The sequence below is a fragment of the Rhagoletis pomonella genome, unplaced genomic scaffold, assembly GCF_013731165.1.
Source record: "Rhagoletis pomonella isolate Grant_MI unplaced genomic scaffold, Rhpom_1.0 Rhpom_scaffold_00048, whole genome shotgun sequence".
Lineage (NCBI taxonomy): Eukaryota > Metazoa > Arthropoda > Insecta > Diptera > Tephritidae > Rhagoletis > Rhagoletis pomonella.
Genome location: NW_023458602.1, coordinates 204,474 through 225,141, shown reverse-complemented (window position 1 = coordinate 225,141; position 20,668 = coordinate 204,474). Strand labels below are relative to the sequence as shown.

At 37.9% G+C, this 20,668-nt stretch overlaps 1 protein-coding gene across 1 annotated transcript in view; it reads right to left on the bottom strand.

Moving 5' to 3' along the window:
- Positions 1 to 20,668, bottom strand: part of LOC118749783 (peroxidasin-like) — a 95,228-nt gene that overhangs the window by 61,712 nt on the left and 12,848 nt on the right. The window contains exon 3 of the mRNA XM_036484561.1: positions 15,564 to 15,817. Within this exon, the coding sequence (XP_036340454.1) occupies positions 15,564 to 15,817 (254 nt within the window). The remainder of the gene's footprint in view (positions 1 to 15,563; positions 15,818 to 20,668) is intronic.

Below are 20,668 nucleotides of genomic sequence, written 5' to 3'. Positions count from 1 at the left end.
TCTGTATTTTCATTACCCACTCCACAGTGGCGTTAAAGGTTCAATGCAGCCGCCCCCTGTCTATTCACGCATGCGCGTACGCATACGCAAAAATTAAGTTTTATTTTCTGAGCAAAAAATAAAACGCAGGAAATAACGATTATTTTCTATTTATTTTAAAACGTAATCATTATTTTCCGAGCAAAAAATAAAACTTAAAACGTAATGATTATATTCCGAGCAAAAAATAAAACTTAAAACATAACCATTATTTTCCGAGCAAAAAATAAAACTTAAAGCGTAACGATTATTTTCCGAGCAAAAAATAAAACTCAAAACATAACGATTATTTTCTGAGTAAAAAATAAAAATCAATATATAATGATTAAACTTGATTTTTAAAGGTAAAAATTAAAAAATATAAATCAGTGCCGCTGAAGGTACTCCGAGTATTAAGAAATATATTGGTTTACTCCTTATGTACGTAGGATTTCTCTTTCCGCGTGATTTTTTGAGTTGAAATTTCAAAGCATAATCGTTATTTGCGGTCCCTGTTTTTTATTGTTCAGTATAACAGGATCATTTAGTCATAAAAATTTGAAGAGTTGCCACCTCTTTGAAAATTTTTAAACCCAAAGGCGAAGGCGTCAAAGGTACTGGCGCCGAGGGTGCCGGCATCGACACCGACCCAACCATAGGAGCAGGGGGCTCCTTCGGGGGAGCATCGCCCTTCCTGGCACTCAACCCCTGTACCTGGCCACGTAGCCTAGTATTCTCTGCTATGGCTGCCATCAACAGCTCCTCATATCCCGAAGATATATCCACCAACTTCCTCGCAGTCGCCATGGATATGCCCTCCAACCCAAATACTTCCTTCGTGAAATCACCTGTGATTCTCTTCATCCTAGTGATGAGGGATCCACAACCCAACCCCAGCAAAGCTACATCATTGACTCCTGCGTCCTCAACGCCAGAGGTACGCTCCAGCGTTGCTCCCAACATTTTGAGACGCTCCCTCTCGGAAGCGCTTCCACTCGCTACCTTCTTCGCATCAGTCGTTTTGTGACTGACCTTATCCGCCTTTTTCCCCGGGCTATCAACCCTCCTCCCTTTCCTAGGCGGAGACTTCACGCCTCCTCCTTCTGCCTCCCCACCAGACGTGGAGTCATCCCCAGCAGTGGATGACGTCGTCCCATACCGTCCACCCAGGGGTTTTACACCCTGTTTTCGCTCCATTACTTACTCCGAAATCTCCTTTTCGCTCCTTCTCGAACTACCTCCAAGCGTATGAGCCTATGCAAGCAAGCGGACACGCACGAAGCACAAGAACGGCCGTCGATAGCAGCTACCCAGAGCCGGCCCAAAGATAGCGCGTTGGTGCAGCCCACACAAGTACAGTGACTTGACTACGGTCACCACGAACGCCTCGCCAGTCAGAACACTGTTCCCCGTCACGAGAATGGGTCAACCGGTGTGGAAAAACTTACACCGGACTCGAGCTCTAAGCAAAAAACAGCAGCTGAAATTCAAGCACAGTCGCAGCGATGCGCCCACAATTGCACAAAAACACACGCCAAATGTTCAGCCAAAACCGAAAAACCGGAAAATACGGCCCTCACAGCGTCCAAACCCCGTAAAAACACCTTGATAGGACTTAAAACGGCTTAAATCGGCCACAGAAGCTAAAAAATACCAACTGCGCACCAACTGGCCCGAAGGTAAGTATTTTCCGACAAGACCCAAACTGGTTTCCAACTAACGGGTGATTTTTTAAGAGCTTGATACCTTTTTTTTTAAAAAAAACGCATAAAATTTGCAAAATCTCATCGGTTCTTTATTTGAAACGTTAGATTGGTCCATGACATTTACTTTTTTGAAGATAATTTCATTTAAATGTTGACCGCGGCTGCGTCTTAGGTGGTCCATTCGGAAAGTCCAATTTTGGGCAACTTTTTCGAGCATTTCGGCCGGAATAGCCCGAATTTCTTCGGAAATGTTGTCTTCCAAAGCTGGAATAGTTGCTGGCTTATTTCTGTAGACTTTAGACTTGACGTAGCCCCACAAAAAATAGTCTAAAGGCGTCAAATCGCATGATCTTGGTGGCCAACTTACCGGTCCATTTCTTGAGATGAATTGTTCTCCGAAGTTTTCCCTCAAAATGGCCATAGAATCGCGAGCTGTGTGGCATGTAGCGCCATCTTGTTGAAACCACATGTCAACCAAGTTCAGTTCTTCCATTTTTGGCAACAAAAAGTTTGTTAGCATCGAACGATAGCGATCGCCATTCACCGTAACGTTGCGTCCAACAGCATCTTTGAAAAAATACGGTCCAATGATTCCACCAGCGTACAAACCACACCAAACAGTGCATTTTTCGGGATGCATGGGCAGTTCTTGAACGGCTTCTGGTTGCTCTTCACTCCAAATGCGGCAATTTTGCTTATTTACGAAGCCATTCAACCAGAAATGAGCCTCATCGCTGAACAAAATTTGTCGATAAAAAAGCGGATTTTCTGCCAACTTTTCTAGGTAATAAAATTCAATGATTTGCAAGCGTTGCTCGTTAGTAAGTCTATTCATGATGAAATGTCAAAGCATACTGAGCATCTTTCTCTTTGACACCATGTCTGAAATCCCACGTGATCTGTCAAATACTAATGCATGAAAATCCTAACCTCAAAAAAATCACCCGTTAGTTACCAACTGGGCCCAAAGTGATTACCAGTGATAGGTGGGACAGCCTATACTCCAAGTGGTCCACAAGTCACTCCACTTTTTTTTTACTTTTTCACAATCACCACGTGATCGCCTTTTGGTACTTGTAAACAATATACCGTAGTCACTGTCTACTATCAAGACTCCAATCGCCCTCGACTGCACTCTTGATACACAATGGTAATCAAGGTATCGTACACCGACGCCACTTTTTATTTATTTATTTATTTATTCATTCAGTAGTAATCTAGATTAACAAAGTTACTTACAGACTACTTAGAAATAGAAGGAGTTATATATTAAAACTCATTGCATTTAACATTGATTTGAAATCAGACTTAGATAGAGAAAAATCAATGGCTAGAGAATTTGAGAGAATATTGAACTCAGTCAGAGCTCGAAAAATTGGAGTATTAGAAGCCTAAAGAGTTCGGACACATCCTGTATAAAAAATATCACTATTTCGGAGAGTCCGGTTAGGGATATGGAAACAAATGCGCTCGAGGAGATATGGTGAATCAATCACACCCTTAATAATATCGAAGACAAAAGTGAGCGAAATAATAGTTCTTCTGCTTTGAAGAGATTTCAGGTCAATTAGCGCACATCTGGCTTTATATGAGGAACTAGGGTCCGCGAAATTCAGCGACCGCAGAGCAAAGCGTAAAAACGTTTTTTGAACCCGCTCGAGTCTATTAATATGGCATCCATGATAGGGTCTCCAGATAAAAGAAGCGTATTCCAACTTAGAGCGTACCAGCGACGTGAACAGTAGCTTAAGGGTATAAGGATCTGTGAAATCTGAACTAAATCGACGAATAAAAGCAAGCACTGAATACGACTTAGCAATGGTGTAATTTAGATAACTATTAAATAAAAATTTCGAGTCAAAAACTACACCTAAGTCAGTTATCTCATTAAGAGCAGATAGACGGGTACCAGCAATACAATAAGAAGTGGGGATAACGCGACGCGGGTGAACAAGTCACCGTTAACCGACGCCAACTGATAAACAACTTGTTTATCACTTGCAAACCAACGGCACCGCGCACCAACTGGTAAACAAATAACCGCACAAAAGAAGACCGCCGATAATCACCACTGAAACCTTACGCAACACGTCCGTTCGCTACGATCACCAAAACTGAAGTGCGTGACACGTACATGCAGTAATATTTGAGTAAAACTTAAACGAACCCAAAATAAATTTTCGTTTTGTAAAAAAATCAAATCATTCTATTTTAATTCACAGTCCGCTGGTTTAGCTACAGCTTTCATTAAATGTTGGGCTAAAGAATTCAGAGATCCTTACGTCACCAAAGCCCTCTTCACCTCCTTATTCAGTCAGGCCGATTTCAGAATACGGGTCTGTTGTATGGAAACGTAGCTATCAAACGCATTTGAGAGACTTCAGTGGGTACAAAAACAATTCTTATTAAATATTTGCATTAAAAATTGTCTTTGGATTCGATCTTAAATCTCCCACTGCACAAATGCCGCTTGAAGCTCATAAGTATGCCAACGCCGTAGAGGAATATTTTGTACACGATTAAGCGCTTGAACGATATGGTTAGTAGCAGTGTTGCCGCGCCCGAAAAATAAAGTTTAACAAAGTCTTTCAAAAAGTTTAACAAACTTATTTATCGGGTCTAATTAAAACGAAAAATTCCTGAGTTACTGTTTGTTACCTCCCTTATATTAGCTCGGGATGTAACTATATAATATTGATGCGCCTAAAAGATGTAGCGATTTCTATTCTCAACCTGATGGCCGTATGAATGGAAATTATAATAGCGAGGATTTAGTTTTTCAAATTAATATTTAAACGGAACTTAGGTTTATTTGTGGATTGTTTTTAAATGCCATTTAGCTTTCGTTGGGTTTCAGATCAACTTTGTTAAATATGTCAAACAAATATGCTTATTCCTTGAAATTGTTGTTGCATTTGCATGTTTGTTTACATTTTCTGCTGAACATCTGATTGTTTTAGGTAGGATTTGGTGGGATTGATTTAACAACCAACCAATCAATCTTGGTTGTTTGGTATAAACACAGAATTGCATATCTCTTATTTAAATAGCAAAATTGGCCATTTAAGTGCAGACTAAATGTATTATCTGAAAAGAAATAGTTGAAATTAGTCAACAATCTCTACTTAAGTAGGCCATCTGAACTCGGGCCTAACAGTTGCTAAATTTGAAAACTATTACAATTCTTTCAGGCTTTCAACACATACTCCTATAATAATGATCTGCTCTTTCGCTACTTTTTTGAATGCATGCAAAAAACGAGTTAGGCATCATTTTATCCAAAATATGCGTGTTGATCTTGTCACGCAAATTAAGGGACCTAAAGTTCTAGGTCGCCGCCGAATGGCAAATGGTTTTTATGAGAAGCGATTTCATGGCAGAAGTACACTCGGAGGTTTGAAAATGCGACGACCGCAGATCGGGAATTGCGTAGAGCAACATTTGCTGGAACTTTATGTGGGATCTGGATGACAATCTTCCTAAAATAAATTTGAAAAATTTATTGAAATAGTAACTCTTCTGACTATGAATTTTTGACGAAAATTATCCTTTTTGGCTATTTTAATAAAAATATTTAGCAAAACGAAGAAGAGTTTAACATTTTAAGAGGCAGGCCAAACTTTAGCAATTTTGCTTAAATTTAAGCAAAACGGCAACGCTGGTTAGTAGTCCCTTTCAGACATATAAGCCTATTACGTTAAGTAAATGTAGAACAAATTTTGCATGTGCCAGGATTTTAGTACGACTATTTTGAAACCTCCGACTCACTTTTTATTATTAAGAAAACTTTACTTGAGATTTTAATTAAATAAGCAGTAAATCCTACATTGCATCTTTAATATTAAGCTGGTGAACTGTACTGCGTATGTGTTTAGTTTATGAGGCAATCTGATCCTTTCGCGTTCTTTCCGACTGCGTGTCTGTACAGATCAATACGAACTGTTGGACTAACAACCAGTGTGCAGACTATACCACTTTTGTGGTAGATCTATCACATTTTTTTGGCTAAATTTCCGTAAGCTTAAAATTTACCATTTTGCCTTTCCTAATTTTCGGTGGGATGACATAAGGTCAATTGATCTTATGGCCACTTCAAGGGCCCCACGAAGTGGCCACAATGACAAATATCATATATCGTTGACATTGTGTCCATTTCACTTTGCTGAACTGGTCATTAAATCAATCCTTATTTTGTCAAATGGCCAAAATGTCTATTATTTGGTTTGACGCTGCCAAATTCGGTGGACTTTTCATATTTTTGCTGCTACCTATCTTTGACGACAGTCAATCGCGAAGCCCAAACGAGTAAACGAGTTGCTATAAGCAACCGCTGAAATTGTGCAATTTTGGGGAATATGGAATTTTTGAAATTCGAGTATATAAATGTATTTCGTGAAAATAGTACGTAATACTAAAGAAGACTAACAAGTTTATGAGACCAGAAATATTTACAACAAAGTAACAAGGTATGATCCGTTTTATGCCAAAAATTGTAGATCCAGTGCTTTCATTCACTTGACGGGGCCTTAAGATTCATTGCTAAGTGCTAGGATCAGTGAATTTTTGTAATTCGGCTAGGAAGCCAATAGCTTTAGGCGGTAGTGCACAAAATGGGAAAATTTATGATAAGGTATATTTATTGAGCCGCTATGATGAAGTGGTTAGCAGTGCCCGCTACCATTTCGCAGGGCCTGCGTTCAAGCTCATACAGATCATCGTTCCATCGTCTGCGGTACTCGCCGTAGCCAACGCGTAAAGACCCGCAAATTTTCCGCAAAATCTTTCTCTCGAATACTGCAAGAGCCGCCTCATAGGATGTTGTCATTGTCCATGCTTCTGCGCCATATACCAGCAAGGGCGTGATGAGTGACTTATAGAGTGTGGTTTTCGTACGTCGAGAGAGGTATTTATTCCTGAATTGCCTACTCAGTCCAAAGTAACACTTGTTGTCAAGAGTGATTCTGCGTTGGATTCCGATGCTGACATTATTATCGGTGTTAGTGCTGGTTCCCAAGTAAATGAAATTCTCTACTTTCTGGAAATTTTAACTGTCTACAGCGACGTGGGTGCCAAGGCGCTAATGTGCTGACTGTTTATTTGATGACAGAAGATACTTCGTCTTGTCCTCGTTTACCACCAGACCATTTCGCTTTGCTTCCTTATCCAACTTGGGGAAAAGGCGAAACAGACTTTTTGTTACCGATATGTCGGTGTCATCGGCGTCAGCAAGAAATTGTACGCTCTTTAAGTAAATTGTTCCTAAGCGGTTATCTTCTCCTACATCAGATTAAAGAAGTCACATGAAAAGGAGTCGCCCTGTCTGAAACTCCGTTTGGTGGCGAACGGCTCGGAGAGGTCTATTACAATTCAGACGGAGCTGGTGGTATTGCTCAACGTCATTTTAACAGCCGTATCAGTTTGGCGGGGATGCCAAATGTAGACATAGCGGAGTATAGGCAACTCCTTTTAGCACTGTCGAAGGCGGCTTTAAAGTCAACAAATAGGTGGTGAGTGTCGATCCTTTTCTAGCGGGTCTGGCGGGCTTTGTTGTTTTTGAGCCGCATTATTGCTATTCGTACCTCGTCATAGTCATGCGGAGGAACATCGACTCAGTCATCATCGACTGGGGACTCGGGTTCTTCTTCTCCACAACTCTCCGTGCTGCTACCATGCAGTAGGGTGGAAAAGCGTTTCCTCCATAATTTAAGTGCGTTCTGAATATCGGTAACTAGGTCGCCATTGTTGTTCTTTGCAGGAGTATGCCCTGGTATTGGAACCTTCCGTAAGTCGCCTAACTCTCTGGTAAAATTTTCGGGCATTCTTCCTGTCGGCCAGCATTTCAAGCTCTTCGCAATCACATATTTCGGCCTCTCTCTTCTTATTACATTAGTAATATATGTATGTAACTATTTTAAGCTATTGTATTTTTTAGTCTAATAAAAGACGCATACCCAGTTTTCTGGAATCTGTCACCATTTTTAAGGCTTATCTACCACTAAAAAAAATGTAACATTCCGCACACAGTAACCACAGTATATCATGAAGAGCACTAGCCTAATGAAACAATATAATAAATAGTTCAATCGCCCCTGATCAGTGTTGCCACTTTACCACAATTGTGGTAGATCTACCAAGTTTTGGGTCATTTTTCACTTCCACCACAAAAAACTACCAAAATTTTACTGAAATAAAATTATTCACCTAATTTGCCACAATATTGCTTTCGTAAAAGTTGAAGAGCCGATTTTCTCTTTAATATGAATTTAAAAGACAAAAAAAAATTGAAAAAGTGAATATTGTGTTAGTTGATCAGCTGAAGGTGCGGCTAAGCATTTTAAAATTTTTATTGCGTACATAAAGGATAAGCTGCATTTACATGACGTGATTTTCTTAGCATTGCTCAAGGCGAATTTATATAAGGTGGTGTTACTAGCTCAGCTGATTTTGTGTATGTGTTTCGCCGCACGGCTTCTGATATCAAACTGAAAAATTTTCTTTGAATTTCTACACACACTCTTACAGATTTTGACAGTTTATGCCGCCAAAGCAAAAACAAAATACATGTAAATTTTTGTTTTTGTACTCCTGCTATCACCTTATATTAATTCGCCTTGGCATTGCTTGTGAGCTTGCTTACCAACAGAATTTCCACAATCCATAAAAGTTGAACGAGTACAGTGAAGTTTTTGGTGTGTTTGTATTTTGATAAAACAGAAAAATTTTGTGATTTGTTCATATTCAATCAAAAGTTAACCAACGCCAACTTGGGACAAGCGATTTCTTTGTCGCGTAGAAAACTTAGACATCATTTTCACAGGCGATTTTGGTGGAGCGATGTTTAATTGCTTCGAAAATCACCTCATGAAAATACAGTTTAGACCGTTATATTTTGATTACCTTTTGTAAACTTTAGAAAGTAAAAATATAAAAATTTTTAATACGTCAAAAACTATTAACTTTTGGCTTACGCAGTCAGAAAATAAGAAGTTCCAAGCTTCCAGAACAAAGGAAGTACCAGAAAATTGAAAACAAGATGTTTTTATGACCAAGATATAGGTACATATCTGTGGTCATATGGAAGAGTAGCTTAAGTCGACTTAAGTGAGAAATGAGATACCGTATTGACATAAGGCGCATAAATGTGTGAAGTCCGTTTTGAAAAATTATATATTGCAGTGAAGTTATTAGAGTTTACTTTTTAGCTAAACTATATTTAAAAAATATTGCATTAGTTAAAATAACTTATATGCACATATCTATATTTATATATTCTGATCTTGTAATCATCATTTAACTAAATAACTTAAATTGATATGAGTTTTTTGTCATGCCCACCTTTAAAAGAAATATTTTGTTTTTCGAACATCTTATGTTAAAATTAGTTTTTTTAATAAAATTAAATTCTTTCATACAATTACCTTACGTGCATATAAGCTGATATAGTGAAATGTAATCAGATTAAAAAAAAATTAAAAATATTGCTAATGAGCTTATTTCTGTATAAGCGATTCTACTGAAATGAAGCTGCAAATTAACGCTACCGTATCTCGCTCTAAGTTTTTTTTTTAGTGAATTTTTGCTGGTGTTTTCCACATAAGTGTTAGTTGCTAAAAATTACCTACTTATTTATAACTTATGCATTTTGTACTAAACACCACAACTGTATTATACATCTGAAAGGTACCGAGTTTCGTTTAGTAATGACAAACGTTTAATTTAGGTTTATTTAAAATTATTATAAGTAATAGAAAGGTTTGTGCATAGAAGTATTGCAAAAAGGTATATTAATCGATTGAAACGATGTTAACACGGCGACGGCTAAACTCCGACTCTCTTCGAGTAAGATGAATGTTGTTTAATGAATGTTGAATGTACGATGCTGCCACTCAGTCCAACAAATGCTTATGCTGCTAAAGTTACCTTACAGTCGGCTATCCTGGCAATGTATAGCGACCTCGCTGTACTCGTTGTTTTCATCGTCAGAATCATTGTCGTCGTTTTCGAAATTCGGGGGGAGTTGACACCATAACTTAGACCACCACTAGACTGAAGTATAGTGACGTGATGTTCATTCGGCATTTGGCAAGTCTTCAACTAGATAACGGTCTTTACCAAGGACTTGCTTAATTATGAAGGGACCTTTGAAACGAGGTTCCAACTTTCTCGACATACCAGTGCTAGAGGGTTCATTCTCGACTAGCACCAAGTCATCAATTTTAAATTCTGTAGGTTTTACATGATGTTCGTCGTATCGCTGCTTAGCTTGTTGTCTTTGCTGGTTTACTTTTTCAGCTGCTTCTATACGTAGTTTCTACATGTCTTCTTCACTTGTTGAATGGTTTTCGTGTAACGTCAACAAAACTTTATTCTGGAGTATATCTCTCGGTGAGAAACTAAATAATAGTTCGTGTGGACTCCTCTCGGTATTTTTGTTTTTCATTGTGTTCATTAACCATTGGATGTTAGCTAAATTATCGTCCCATCTCTTGTCCGCAGTTGATGTTGGAAGTAACATTGACAAAAGTGCACGATTAGCTCGCTCAGCGTGACCATTCGCTCGTGGAGTACGTACCGCATTTAGTACATGTTTGATGTCGTTGTTAGCGCAATAGTTTTTAAACTCTTTCGATGTAAAGGCTGTACCTCTGTCAGTGATGATACGTTCAGGTACACCAAAGTAACTGGTAACTTCACGTAAAGTCGCTAACACATGTTTCGTCGCTGTACTCTTTACCGCTTTGATGATTGTATACTTCGTAAAGGCGTCTACTAAAATCAATATATGCTCGTTTCTTTTAGTACTTTCGATAAATGGGCCCAAATGGTCCATATGTAACGTTTTGAAAGGTATTGGATCGATGTTGTTGAAATGATACTGTCCTTATGTCTTGCCACCTCGACTTTTGTTATAAGCACATTCAACACATGCCTTCAGATATGAGTTAACAAAATTTCGCATTCGCGGGAACCATATGTAAGTCTTCATTTTGCTAATGGTCTTTTCGAAACCTAGGTGACCATTTTTATCATGACATTCTTCAACCATTTTGTGTCTTAGCGTTTTTGGAACTACCCATAATTTGTTGGCGTTTTCGATTTTGAACAATCTACCCTGCTCAACACAAAATTCTTTCGTAGCCTGCTTGTCTTTGTTCTTGACTTTCTTGATGATTTGCTTTAAATTTTCGTCTTGCATCTGCATACTAAACAACCAGTCGTCATGCGTTATCGCCACTTTGTCTACTCGTAATGTTGCTACATCAGTTTCTATAGCACTTTCTTTCGGACACCTGCTTAATGCATCGACGTGTTCCATACGTCTACCCTGGCGATGTACAAGTCTTGCACTCTTAACCACCATCGAGCAATTCTTGGAATAAGTTCTCGCTTACCCATAGCAGTTTTAACCGCACTACAGTCAGTTACAACCTTCACTGTTTTACCATCGATATAGTATCTAAATCGCTCTAACGTTTCGACTACAGCTAAAGTCTCAAGTTCGTAGCTGTGGAAGTTTCTCTCAGTGTCGCTCGTCGATCTACTATAATACGCAACTGGCTTTAACTCATCACACTCGCTCTGCAATAGCACTCCTGCTAACCCAGCTGAACTAGCATCAGTATGAATTTCGTGATTCGCATCTACTCTATACGCAACCAGTAGAGGTTCAGACGTCAGTTTTTGCTTAAGCTCGCTGAAAGCTTTATCTTGTTCAGAACTTCAAATAAATATCTCGTCTTTACGCAACAGTTTTCGAAGAGGTTCGGATATAATAGCGTACCCTGGTATAAATTTACGAAAATACCCACTTAATCCTAAAAATCTTCGGATTTCAGTAACATTCGTTGGTCGTTCATAATTTTGTATTGCTGTCGTTTTTGCTAAGCCTGGAGTCAATCCATTCGGGGATATTCGATGCCCAAGAAAATTGATTGTTGTTTTTAAAAACTCGCATTTCGAAATATTCAATGTCAAATTAGTTTCTTTTAAAATGTTCAAGACTGTCTTAAGTTTTTGAAACATTTCTTCGTACGTATTACTACAGATGAGTATGTCGTCCATGTAGTGAGTCATATTGTCTTTCGTCGCACGCTCTTGAATTTTGGACATTAGTCGTTGGAATACTATTGGCGCGTTCTTAAGCCCAAAAGGCATTCTTTTAAATCGTATAAACCGTAGGTAGTAACAAAAGCAGTGTACTTACGGCTTTCTGGTTCAATTTCAATTTGATAGTATCCACTATTCAAATCGAGCGTTGTGAAATATTTATACCGCGCCGCTTCCTGAAGACACTCTTCGATGTTTGGAAGTGGAAATATTTCTTTCGTTGTATTATATCGTTTCGTAATAAAGTATTTACCATTACCGCGACAATTTGTTTTTTTGGTACTGGCACACGATACGGAGACTGAGATACAATTTCGTTTGATTTTAATTCAATTTTCATTTTTACCAAATCTGTCTTTCCAAGTTCATTTAGATTATTTGCGAACACATTACAATTGTCGTTGATAATTTTCATTAGGTCTGATTTTAAAGAGTCGTCATTTATTTCGCACATTATTTCATTTTCACTAATGTAACGCTTTATTTCCTTATTCTCAATTTCTTGTTCGTGTTCTATTTTTATATTTCCGCTTTTAATAGTTAACCGCAAATTATTGTACACAAAATTATCTTGCCCTAATAAGATATCATTAGGCAACAATTCGTCATCAACCACATACAAAGTAACCGGTATATTAACGCCATCGACTACTAAATTTGTTCGCACTAACTCTTTTGCATGTCGAACACCACCACATAGTCCAGTGATTTGTATAGCACACTCTTCGCATTTACCACCAATATTGTCACACAAAGATTTTCGCATCATGCTACACTGTGCACCTGTGTCAATGAACGCTTTAATTATCTGTCCATTTATTAACGCGTTGACTTTAAAATGTTCATCATTTACACAAAACGCATTTCGTACTTTCGCAACAGGCCTACATTGTGAATCACCTTTAGCATGAACTTTGTTGCATTTGTCACATCTCTGTTTACGCTGAGGCTTTTGACAATTTATGGCTATATGCCCCAATTCATCACAATTGTAGCACTTCACAGTCTTAGTAATTTTTGTTTCAGTTTTCTTATTAGAATTGTCACTTTTGTTTACAGTCCTTCTCTCGCGTATTTAACCATTGCTGTTTCACTCAACTTATAACGTCGCCCAAGCGCACAAACACGAATGCAGTAATCAGCTACTTTTTCGTTTTGTTTACGCACAGCACTTTGCATTTGAAAATTTATGTCCGCTTCATCAGGGGAATCACCGAATTCGAATTTTAAATCTTTCGCGAAATCATTCCAATTGGAATGTAGCTTTTCTGTCGCGTCGAGCCACAAACGCGCTACTCCCTTCATGCGACTGTATACTGCAAGCAAAAGGCATTTTTCGTCCCATTCATACGCACGAATAACACTGTTCACTCTCTCAATGAATTGTTCTGCTGACAAAGAAGTATCATTTGTCGGATCGAAATCTGGTATAGTCTCAGCTATTTCGCGTACCGAATAATTATTTCGCGATGTTGATACATTTGAATTTGTATAAGGGGAGAGGCTATTCAAATTTCTATTTTCTACACTACTCGCATTTTCGTTTTGCACAACTCGGCTTTGAGGGTTGTTTTGCACATAGCTCAACACATTTTGTAGCATACCACGTAGCTCATTCATTTGTTGTTGTAACGATTTTTGTTGTTCGTTTTCACATTGATCGCTACTATCATTCACTTCACCGCACGTTGCTTGTTCATTTTCATTTTCGTCAAATTCCATTTCATCAGAGCCGACCGCTTCGCTCAACCGAGTAATTAGCGTTGATTTTGTTCCTGTTGTTGGACAATTCCTCTCTTGCAACAAGCGCTTCAACTGCACGACAGTTAACGATCTGATGCTTTCCATTTTCACGAATTGTCTACTTCGCTTCGCCAAATATACACACACACGCACGATAGCCGTTGATTTGAATTTTTGCTCTAGAATCTAGATGCTTCGTTGACGAGCTAGAACATACATGCATGCAACATGATACACTTGAATGTTCACTTTTGCGTTCTAATTGCGTTTATATGTTTGTTTGTAATTACTTTTATGAAATCTGCAGGTTATACGTTTAGCAGGATTTCACCACATATGCATGCGTTTCTCGTACCAATTTCACCAATTTTACGCTTAGCGTTTGTACGTTTAGAAACCTTTCTTTCTGTTTGCTGTCGAACCGATTTTTCTTAGAAAATGCACTGGTACACGCTTAGCACATTTCTCGTGTATCAATTCCGACACAACTATTCAATCGCGCAACTCTATTTAGAAAAATGTACTGGTAAACGTATTAGCACAAATTTCGACGTCTTGTACGCGTGGACCGTCTCACTTCTGAATTGAAAGGTACCGAGTTTCGTTTAATAATGACAAACGTTTAATTTAGGTTTATTTAAAATTATTATAAGTAATAGAAAGGTTTGTACATAGAAGTATTGCAAAAAGGTATATTAATCGATTGAAACGATGTTAACACGGCAACGGCTAAACTCCGACTCTCTTCGAGTAAGATGAATGTTGTTTAATGAATGTTGAATGTACGATGCTGCCACTCAGTCAAACAAATGCTTATGCTGCTAAAGTTACCTTACACACCTTTAAAAATATAATCACAGTTTCTGAGAACAATTGTCAAATTTAATTTTTTTTACATATTATACTGGAATTAAATTGGCTTTAAACATGCATGCCCAAAACTTTTCTAAAAAATCGGATTAAAAAATTTTAACTTTTGATAGCAAATTTTTGAAATTGGTTGAATTTTCGCGAATTTCGCATTTTCAGCATGATTTTTTTATGAATTACGAATGAGCGGCAAATTACGATAATGTGAACATGCTTTATAAAATACTTTTCCTGCTGATAAATTTTTAAATTGTTTGTATGGAAACCCCGAAAATGATAAGGTTATCAATTCGTCGGAATATTATTATTTTTATATGTACGTTACCGCATAACTTTTGACCACGTAAACCGATTTCGATAATTCTTTTTCCATCGGAAAGGTAGTGTCTCATAGAAAAATAATAAAAATAGATTGGCGCTTATACATATGTTAGTATTTGGCCGAGCTTCTCCTCCGACTTGTGTTGTGTTGTCACACAAATCGGAGGGACCTACAGTTTTACGCCGACTCCGAACGGCGATTGTATTTTTATAGGAACCTGTTTTTCATGGCAGAAATACACCCGAAGGTTTGCCATTGCTGCTGAGGCATGACCGCTGCTAAGAAAAAACCTTTTTTATATTTTTTTTGCGATGTTGCTTTGACCAGGGCTTTAACCCAGGTGCTGCGGAGTGGAAGCGCGTACTGCTTACAACTACGCCACAACGGCCGACATCTCACAGGTGGTCCCACACTAATTTGGTTTAGATCCGATTATTGAATCATGAAAAAATTAACGGTACTCCTAAGTTTTCATATAAGAATTGAAGTCAGTTGTTTTTTTTGCTTAAAAATTACTTGTTTCTTTGTGTACATAGTTAGTTTAACCTTATTTGACAAGTTGACCCAGTAAATTTAAGTCATTATTAAATGAACGCATAATTTAGCCTGTATTCTAATTTATCTATAATTCGCTTCGTCGTCTGTAAGAATCATTGTATTTCATAGATGACTAAAAAATTTTTATCTGCGTTAACTATTATGAAGTAGGATCTGAAAGAGAAAAATGTTTCCAATCCAATTCAAATCCAAATTTTTGAATGCCCTAACGAAAAGCTTTGAATTTTATTCTGACTTACCGCAATTAAAGTCCTCTACTCGAAGTTCCGTAAGCTCTTTAACTCCAGAGTGCAAAGACTTACAAGACAACGTGACCTGAGTACGATTTTGCCGAGTATTATTAAATATCGAAATTTCTTGGGTGTAATACCACCATAGCGAATGAACTGAACAATCGCAACGTAGAGGATTGCTATCAAGTTGTAAGCTTTGTAGGTTTGATAAGTATGAAAAATCATCCGGAATATTTGATAGTTTGTTATGGTATAAAGATCTAAAAATGAAAAGGAAAAACACAATAGAGAATATATAGTTAGCGATCTTTTATATGAAATCATAAGAACTATTTATACTATTTTAAAGGCCTATATATTCTCTTCTCAGATCATATTCGATCTTTGAAATCGAATCAAAAATAGTAATTCAAAAACTGATAAATCTACAAAATCTTATTTTCTGACCTAAATCGACAGGTCGCGACATCTAAATGACTTCTAAAAAGTCTATAAAGATAGCCAATAATATTTCTCATAAAAACGAATAAAATTAGGGGGTAGGGTCTTTAAATTTCCAAAAAAAAAAACAATTTCGATGGGCACCTTAATGGGGGTCCATGAGTTGTAAGTGGGGGTTTACGAAAATTTTTCTGGTTTCGGTACGAAAGGACCAAAATGGTTGCTTGATAACCTCTTTATTTAACTTTAATTTTTTTGAGTGGTCAAGTGCACTGACGCACTGCTGCACTTACCGTCACTTTGTGTTTTCATACGTGGGAAAGCCTTAAAGGCCACCTGCAGACTAAAAAGAACCGGATGTTGGTATAACACTGAGGGGGGCGCGGCGAAAATTGCTGGCGGCAGAGATTTAAGCACTTGTGTCTTTTCAATGCTATAGGATAGTACGCCACCAGTACTTTTGTTGAAGAGATTCTATAATGTTGAGTTCCCTGAGACTGAATGCTGGTTTAATTCCATCACTGAGACCGGACTCATACATTGTCGAACCTTCACTGATGGCTCCAAAACTGACTTTGGGCCATGATCTGGTGTATTTTTCGAAGTTAATGAGTATAAGCTTCATTTTTCTGTTGGGGAATATGTTTCGGTCTTCCAGGCTGTGGTGATTGCAATCCTCAAAGCTATGGACTATACGGTGGAACACTGGTGGAGGGGAAGGAGTTTACGTGTCTGCAGTGACAACCAAGTTGCACTTAACGCATTGGCTAGCCCTCTAACTACTTCCAAACTAGTTCGGCAATGCAAGTCTCGACTAAATTATGGTGGTAAACATAAAGAGCTTGCTTTACTCTGGGTGGCAGGTCATTCGGGAGTACCTGGTAATGAGACATCTGACCATTTGGCCAGAATTGGCTCAGACCAGGTATTCCTCGGTCCGCAACCAGTTTAAGCACACCCACTTTCGGCCATGGAAGCAACCATCAGAAACTGGGTGAATACTGCGCTCAGCAATGACTGGGAGACATCAAGGGAATGCAGGTGGGCAAAACTCATGTTGCCTTCAATCTCAGAAGGTCTTTCTAGGTTTCAGATCTCACTGAGCAGGGATACTGCAGACAACTTGTTGGACTGCTTCACGTGGCACAAACACTTGACTGTGGCGTAAATGACAAGTCCATTTGCTCATCCTTCCTTGAAGAGGATGAGACACTGGAACACTTTTTGTGCTTCTTGCTTGCTTGGTTGTTTGTCATCGATTTTTCTAGACTCGTTCTTTTCTATAGTGTCAGTTTCTGAATTAAAAGTTTGGCGTAAAAAGCTTCGCCGTGTTGTTTTTTTAAGTTTTGTGTTTTAAAAATGTGAGTGGTAAATATTTTTCGCCTCACTTTAAAACTCGGTGCGATAAAAACAAAAATGATGCCACCAGCACAAATAAACTATTGTACAAGCACACCATGTACAAAGTCACGAGTGAGCATAACATTTGATGAGTTCATGGTGAAGATAACCTAAATGACGCTTGGGCTCAAACTGCTCTTAAAAAATATAACTCCTAAGAGCGAGAGAGTATTTTGATGGATTCACGAGCTCTATATTTTAAAACTGGCAAGTGTGTAATCAGATTGTTTTAATAAATAGAAATAAAACATAATAGAAAGAAAATATTTTAGTTCTATTTTGGCCACTCCGAGTTTAGTTTTTGTATACACCAGCGATGCAGATTTACATAGTTAAATCTAATCTTCACATTTAATTTTTTACGAGGTTTGGGAATATTTAAAAATGTATCAGCCACCGAAACCAGTAAATTTTTGAAAGTGGGTCTACGGAAAAAAAGTTTGTGAACCTCTGTTTTAAAAGAAAAGGGATATAAATTTGGGGATGGGAGTTCATTGCCCCTCTGCAAGCTTACCAGACCCCTTTAGGAATTTTAACAGTTTGGTGAGGGAAAATAATGTATCTCTTCCATTCTCAGTATATCCGACCCAAAAATGTTCCGTCTGAGTCTGACAAAGGCCGGATAGCGGCAGGGAAAATGTTCCGTACTATCGCCATCCTCCGAACACGATGTACACAGTGAATAGACGATGATGCCTATTTTGACCATATGTCGTTCCAATGGATTGTGCCCGATAATTAGCCCTATTACGGTTCGTAGATCACTCCATCTTTGTCTGTTAAGGAATTTTGCCACCACCCCGTCAGACCTTTGCAGGAAACACTTAGTTATTTTGCAGGTGTCAATAGTGCACCAAGGGCTCTTATGAGTTTTGTTTATGAAATTCTTTTTGTACCCAATCGTTCCCGTTCCACCTCGTAACGGGGTTCAGCCCCAAATAATATTCCTGGACTATCCTTGATAAGGTGCGAGCGGTTTCCAAGGTCTTTAGAGCAGCCAAACGTTAAGCTTCTCACAGGAATTCTAACGGGACACTGGACCATTGGACACATGGCCGCCAGGTTAGGAGCACCGCATAACCATTGCTGTAGAAGCTGTAGAGATGAGGAGGAGGTAGAATCCACCCAGCACTTCCTTTGTGAATGTCCTGCACTCCGAAGGAAACGCCTCAAGTTTCTTGGGGACCATTTCTTCGAGAACCTGGATACCTTAGGGAAAGCTCCACTGGGAGGACTGCTTGCATTCGCCAGAGAATTGAAATGGTTCAAAGATATGTAGGGATAGGCATGGGGAAACCCCCCTGGGCATTGCAATGAGCCTTTGTGGCTTCCGGGTGAACTCTTCTCAGAGCCGCCCACTTAACCTAACCTAACCTATTAACAATAAATAAATAAAAATAAGTAGCCAACAGCATCATTTTGAATTTTTCTGCAATTATTTTGACCGCAACTGTATCTCTTACTTTGTTTTTATGGTTCCTCAATTATATGTTTACATATACATACATATTTTTGTATAAATTAAAAAGTGTTGCCATGAAATAAACCATATTTATCATAAGCTTATATCCAGGGAATGGATTTTTAGGACCTAAAAACCTATAAAAAAAGGCAAAATAAAATAGCAAGATAGACAGGAAAAGGCAGTAGAAATCGCAAAAAAGGCAAAAGAAGGCGCTAAAAAAAGACAAAAACCTAAAAATAATAAAAAAATACATTTATTTTAGAAATGTTTATTTTACAAGTAAAGAGAGAAAAACTATGAACTAGTTTCATTGCTTATATGAAAAATTTGTACTTTGAATCTTTAACTATTTTTTTGTATTTATTGTAGAACATTGAACTACAAAATACATTTTAAAGTTTTATGGCAGCAATTTCATTCAATTTTTGCGAAGACAAGCCTTGAATATACTAAACGTTCGAAAGACGTGAGTTGATATGACTGGCGCCCAATTTAAATATGGAACTTTTAAAACTTTCATATTATCAGGAATAAGGGCTACAATTAAAGGTAGAAAGGGCAAAAAAGGCAAATATCTTAAAAAAGGCAAAACATCAAATGTGTAAATATGTAATCAGGGAAAGCTAAATCGTGGACATTCTTAATCGATTATACTCTATCCCCTTAGCAGAAAAAAAGGAAATTTCCATAAAATCCGTTCCCTGCTTATTACTGATCTGAGCATTACTTCGTTGAAATGGATCACCTTTTTTAATATATGGTTCATAGTTGGGCTTTTAAAGAAAATCATTTATTTCTCATTTGTCCCGAAAAATTTTTGTAATCCCGTATTTTTGGGACAAATTATGCATTGCCGTATGGCTTGAAAAAAAATTTGACAACACTAGTTGCCAATCAGTTTTCCAATACTCTGCCTAAATATATGTTTCTTATTTTTTTAAATTTTTTTTCCCCGACGTTGGTTTGGTCAAAATGTCTGCAAGTATTTTATTTGTAGGTAGATATATCATGTTGGATATTCTACTACTATTTATGCATAGTCACCTGACATCCCAACTGCAATAGCTATGTACATACATATACATACACACATACATACATATCAACATGTAATACCTTTCGTACATCATACCACTGACCCATTATTTTCACTTCCATTAAGGCCTGCTCAAACAGGCGCGGTGCGGCACGGTGCGGTATAATCCCGTACGATATGCGGTATCAAATACTATGGCGGTATATGGGAGCACTGAAACAGACGCGGTATTGGAAGTGCGGTACACCGCGGTACAGAACTCTACCGCAGCATGCAGCGTTCACCGCGCGGTATAAGAAGATATATCGTAAGCAGAGTTGCAATTTAAAGCTAGAGTTCTAAAACATATTTTATCTACAAAAGTGCTATAGATTATAAATTCTTCCTTTTTCATGATAAAAAACGTGAGTTTAAAAGTGCTCGTAATACATACGTGATATTCTTTGGTTTTGTTTCTCACAAAGTAAATAAAATAAAATTGAACTTTTTCGTTTGTTTGAAAAATGTTTTTCAAATCTGGCAATGTTGCTCAGAAATATGAACGATAAATTTACTGGAATTTAAAATTCTTTCGCAAAACGTACATAATGGAGCGCAAATATGGAAATATTTATAAAATCTTTCTTCGTGGTTACGCAGTTGGGACATCAGGCTGGAAAATTCACCACCTTTTCTTCTCAAATTTATTTAATGAACCCATCTTCTTTTTCTTAAACATATATGTCGGAGATATGATGTGTGTATATGCCAAGCAATGATGTATTGCTT